At 30.7% G+C, this 6000-nt stretch overlaps 1 protein-coding gene across 1 annotated transcript; it reads right to left on the bottom strand.

The window, feature by feature from the left end:
* Window positions 1-417: 417 nt before the first annotated feature.
* On the bottom strand, window positions 418-4280 carry LOC126769095 (patched domain-containing protein 3-like). The gene has a single exon (XM_050487633.1). It carries the CDS (start codon window positions 3705-3707, stop codon window positions 864-866), a length of 2844 nt encoding a protein of 947 aa, XP_050343590.1. The 5' UTR covers window positions 3708-4280; the 3' UTR covers window positions 418-863.
* Between the last annotated feature and the right edge of the window lie 1720 nt (window positions 4281-6000).

The raw sequence follows: 6000 nt of genomic DNA, 5'->3' as shown, positions 1-6000 counted from the left end.
ATTTCAAGTTTCCAGACTGACGGAAATACGCGTTTTAAAAGATAATTAAAAATAATTGGTACAATATCGAATTAAATAGATAATGAGATTACATAATTATGATGTTACGTAATATTTATAATAATTGCTCTAAGTAGCATAATTATATTAATATTCTAGTGATAATTATAAATGTAAATCTTGTTTCTAATTTATGTTTGTGACATAGATTTTCATTATATTCAAAGGTATTGAACTGATACTAGACTTATCATTTCTTTATCTGGAACGTGTTGTTGACGTTATATTTCTCTATTTTATTGCATAATTGTGCTTATTATTGTATTTAAAGGCAAAATAAATAATACACACTTCATTAAATATAATTTATTGATTGTAAATGTATTTCGCTTAAAAAATATTTTTAAAAAACCCTACAATCACCGGTATAAGTAATTGGCTAAATTACAATATCACAAAAATATTATTGCTTTAGATACATTTTGCTAGATACTAAAGAAATATAGAAAAGTAATACCACAATCTAAGTATACTTTATATAAAAGATTTACAAAAAGGCTTATATGAATACATTATTTGATATACTTAAAAATAATTATGATATGATCTTAAAATACTATTCCGCACTTTATTTGAAATTAAAATACTATTAGGCTGTTGAATAGCACTTAGATATCTACACAAAAACAAGCATACTTATAAAACTGAAGCAAGACTTTTTTCTTTAAAACTTACCATTTCTTACTTTCATGTCAAACCATTTCAATTAACTTTATATTAACAACCAAGATTCATAATCTCTTGAGATATTTAATGGATTGTATCAAAGCTTTAAACAGTCTAAAAAAATCTTACATACTACTTTATTCCTCATCAATTTCTTTTTCCTTATTACTACTACTATTTAACTTTCCATTTAATTCCACAGCCTCTGATCTATCTATTTTATCCTGTGGTCTATATGCCGCTGGGCCAATTAAAGACAAAGCAACTGGCAAGAATAACAGACCATTGGAAAGACCAAAAAGTATAACTAGCAAGAATATTTTGAAAAACGACTGAAAAGTGTAAGCTTTTGACATACTCAATAATGATAAAGAGAGCAATGTTGAACCTCCACCCAACAAAACAGCAGTGCCTATAGAAGTGACAGTTTTAAAAGCTCTATCATTACGAGAACCTTGAGAAATTGTTAGAAACGTATGACCAACGTGCGCGGCGTAATCAACGCAAAGACCTATTGCGAGTTCAAGGCCAATACAACACACAATGTCAACAGTCATACCCCACCTTTGCAACCAACCCAAAACATTTATTATTGTCAACATTACACAAAGGAAAATCCACAAACACATCTGAAGATTCGTAATCAAAATAACAGTGCAAACCATAACACAAAATAGGGCCAATTCAATATTCCTCTCAACTTCAACGCCAATAATTTCGTCGGTAACCCAATTTGCAAAAACTTTCGACCAAACGCTACGATAACCACTCCCTGTTGTTATATCGGTTGACTTCACAATATCTTTAACTCGATTCATTGCAGGAATGTATTCCTCTGGACCTTCAAACCTAATAAATTTAAATGACAATAATGAAGCTGTTATATTATTAAATACATGCCCACATGAAAGTGGTTCTTTAAATTTAAAGTTTATTTGAAATCTTCCACCGATAGGACTAAAAAGAAATCTAGATAAATATTTATTAAATTGCGTAGTAGAAACTGCAGTAGAATTTTTTAAATCACGATCATAATTTTTTAAGACATACCCATGAAACATTTCGACCCACGTGACTACATCTGTTACGTAAGATTCGTTTCTCAATTGTTGTATCATATCATAGAGCTTTACGAACTCTAAATTATAATCCATATCACCTAAGAAAACTGTTGCTGGTTGCCCTTCGTCAGGATAATAGTATTCATGTACATTTAAAAAGTCTTTGTAAGAAGTACCATCAGGTATAAACCATTTTGGATCGAATCTCTGTTCCAATTTCAATATTGCTACTACACTAAAACAAGTCATACCTAAAGTAAATAATATAATTATAGCTTTTCCTGGAAAAGTTAATACAATATTTTTATAGAAACTCTCTAATAATCTCTGAAAGAATGTCTTCTCAGTTGTTAAAATAATTTCAGTTTTATGTTTATAACAAAACAATATACCATTTCGTTTTTCTTCAACTCGCCTTATATCTAAGGTGAACACTGCTACATAAAATGTAACAGAAAAACAAAAGATAAAGAACACCCCCACAGCTGCATAGATACAAAAAGACTTTAGTGAAGGTAAAATTGTAATAGCTCCTATCAACAAGGCTACAATGTCAGTGAATGATGTTATCACAATGGATACTCCTGCATGTTTTAGCATATGTCCAACTTTGGTGGGAATATTATTCTGTTCATTGCCGGCTAGGACTATATTCCAACAAGCATTCATTACAAACATATCATCCACACCAAGACCCATTAGTAGAAAAGGTAAAGAAGAATGAACGGGACCAAATGGAATACCCATCAAAGAACACCAACCTATAGTGGTAACATAAGCCATTCCTACATTCAAGAGGCCAACACTACCCAATGTTAATCTAATCTCTAGCCAGTTAAAACGGGATACAGCAATAACAACATAAAAAAACATCATTATAATACCTATAAATAGTTTATCCATATCTTGGAACATACTTTCTCCACTAGTATCAGCAAAACTTCTACCTGCCTCATGATAAAATTTAATATTATTAACATTAAAAGTTAAGGATTTTACATAATTCAAATACTCCAATTCCCAAAGTGCTAATGGAATCGATACCCAGTCTTCAGTGCCAACTAAATTACCTACTTCATTGAGATCCACTTGTGTCATGTTTACGTACATATACCAAGTTAGCAAAATGGATTTGGCTGATACTATATCACCTGCCTCATTACGCACTATTCCACCCAGCAACTTTTTAAAGTCTACAGGATGGCCAGTGGACGGATTTACTTTTACTTTATTTATTTTTGTTATTATATCATAATTTGTAGCATTATTTATAAGAGTTGCATTCTTATTCCACAAATCTATTATATTATATTGAAGACATGTTAATGGAAAACTTTCAAGAAAACTACAATAAAAATCCTCATCAATCCAAAGAGAAGGATCAGATAAGTCTTCATCAACAATACCACGTTTTTGTAATGTCTTATTATTATTAGCTTGCATTGATTCATCAGATCTGGATTTCCAATTTGTACTAGCAAAATTTACAGCAGGAACTTTAAAACATAAATCATTCAAAGTATACTTTTCATTGTGATGTTCAACTTCCAGTGAACTTACATGATTTGAGATATTGTAAATTATTTGTATCACATTTGGATCTAGGACATTGTCTGCTGTTATTAATAATTTCTGTAATCTAAAATTTGTGCCAAAATTATTTATGTACCAATTCGTGTCAAGAAAGAAATCTGAATCTGGAGGTACCCATAGTTTCATAGGATTCTTTTCTGTGTGAAATGTAAATAAGCCACCGCAGCTGAGGAGGACAAAGGCCCATGTTGCCACAATAGTTCTCCATGGATGTTTGGCAACAAATACTCCAAGAGTAAAAAATATCCTCTCAACAAAATCCACAAACACCGAAGAAATATTTTCCCATATTTGTTGGGGTGACTTGATCTTCTTTTTACTAGGCATAGATATAAATTTTTCAGATAACTTAGAGATTAAAAATTCACTTAGGTCACTTCACAGTTATTTATAAAACAAGAGAAGTTAATTTTCATTACTACTATCAAACAATAGTTTATATATATTCACTTAATTATCCCTCAACATAGTTGAGTTAGGACATTGAATACTTAAAAAATTATAACGATTGCACTTTTTTAAAAATAACATTATTTATACACTCTTTCTATTTATAATTACTACTATTTATTGTATATTCATTATCATTGAGATTATCTTTGTCGAGAATATTATCAATTTTTAATTATATTTTTATAATTTTGGCCAGTAATCTTTTTAGTAAAAAGATTAAAATAATGAGCTATATACTCAGATTTTTACGTAAAATATTTGTGTAGATTTAAAGATGATGCACAATCCTCTTTTTTTTAAATCAGCAAGACAACACGAAAATGATTACAAGCTCTTTGTTGGTAGATTGCTTGTACTCCCAATGTTATTTAAAAATACGACACTACGGCAATTCCACGCGAGTCGCAAGTAACTTGTAATGTAAATAAAACACAACCCATTAACAGAATGAGCTGTACGAAACTGACAGCTACTGAGTTTTAAATGTGAAGTTCACGACTTTGAAGTCAACTGTCAAGTGTCATATTTTGATGGTTCCTTCAGTTCGATTTTCGCTGTCTGAATAATTTTTGGTTGTTTCAAAAAAATTTCAGAAACAGTTTTTCATAAGGAAAACGATCAAGATACCCCGATATTTGTTGCAACTCCCTCATTTAATTCGAAAAAGTAAATAAGGAAGTTGCTGCTGCAACATGTAAGTGATACCATATATAATTTAAAATCCTAAATTACCTATAGTATCTACACTAAATAAAATAAATATATAAATATAGAGTAAAATATACCTTTTCTCATAATATAGTATTTAGCCTAATATATTATTTTTCAGGTGTTTCTTTACGTGCGCAAAATTAAAGAGTCTAGACACATAGACGCTTGATTTTTGTATGATTTTCTGTTAATTGACGTCTAACTGATGAAATAAATCTACATTTTGACAAGGACTGTGGTAGGGTTTTGTGCAAGCTCGTCTGGGTCGGTACCATCCACTCGTCAGATATTCTACCGCAAAACAACAGTATTTGATATTGTTGTGTTCCGGTTTGAAGGGTGAGTGAGCCAGTGTAATTACAGGCACAAGGGACATAAAATCTTAGTTCCCAAGATTGGTGGCGCATTGGCATGTAAGCGATGGTTGACATTTCTTAGAATGCCTATGTCTAAGGGCGTTGGTGACCACTTACCATCAGGTGGCCCATATGCCCGTCCGCCTTCATATTCTATAAAAAAAGGACATTTTAATGCAAGGCAATGCAGTATAATCAAAATATGTTTAATATAGTAATAGAAATTATAGCGAGGATGATGTTAGTGAAGACACGCGACAAAAATCTGAAATATAATTGGTGAATCTTGATGTAGGTATTATTTATTACCAAACATAATACGGAATACTATATCCCAATAAAAGAACAGCATCAAGATCAATGGGCTTACTTATAAACGTTGCTTAGAGGATGATTAGTTAGACAATACCTTATTCATAACGAATTAACAATTCTTGTTTCAAATGTCAAATCAATAATGACAGAGAGGGAAAAATCAACGTTTAACTATTCAGCAAATCAAACGTTTAACTAATTAGCCGCAAAGCAACGTTTAAGTACGGCCAATCACGTCTTCTTTTTAAAGCTACATATCACGATTTGGTAGATTAAGAATTTGGTAAAAGGTATTCAATATTAAGATTGATGATAAATTATAACATCTCTTTTCTTCTATTCTGCAATACTTTTTTGGATGCTATTCCCGACTTCTATCAAGTAGACAAAACACTATAATGAGGGTTAATGTGTAGTAACTGGTAATCCTTAAACTACAACTCGTAGACAGAGAAACAAATAGACCAAAGGGCCGTGAAACCACGATTGAGACAGCGAAGTTTGTCAATGTATGCGTATAATGTTGCCATAGTAACTGCATTCCCTATTTTGGGAAATAAATAATTTTCAGGATTTAATTAAAACAAGTTAATTATATTAATTTAAATTAATTAATTATTAATTTCTACTTTTTAATATTTATTATACATTTTTTTAATTAAAATATTTTTTTGTTTTCCAAAAACTGTTGCATTGTTTGCTTTTGTTTCCGTTATCAACAGTACTTCAGCATCTTTATATGTTACTGGATTAGCATTCTCCTCAGAAGTTGAAATCTAAAACAA

Source organism: Nymphalis io, chromosome 6 (genome assembly GCF_905147045.1).
Source record: "Nymphalis io chromosome 6, ilAglIoxx1.1, whole genome shotgun sequence".
NCBI lineage: Eukaryota > Metazoa > Arthropoda > Insecta > Lepidoptera > Nymphalidae > Nymphalis > Nymphalis io.
Note: the sequence above shows the minus strand (reverse complement) of the source record. Positions and strands in the feature narration are given on the sequence as shown.

Excerpts from the sequence above, each read along its gene's own strand:
- LOC126769095 (XM_050487633.1), bottom strand. The coding sequence starts at position 3,707 with ATGCCTAGTAAAAAGAAGATCAAGTCACCCCAACAAATATGGGAAAAT.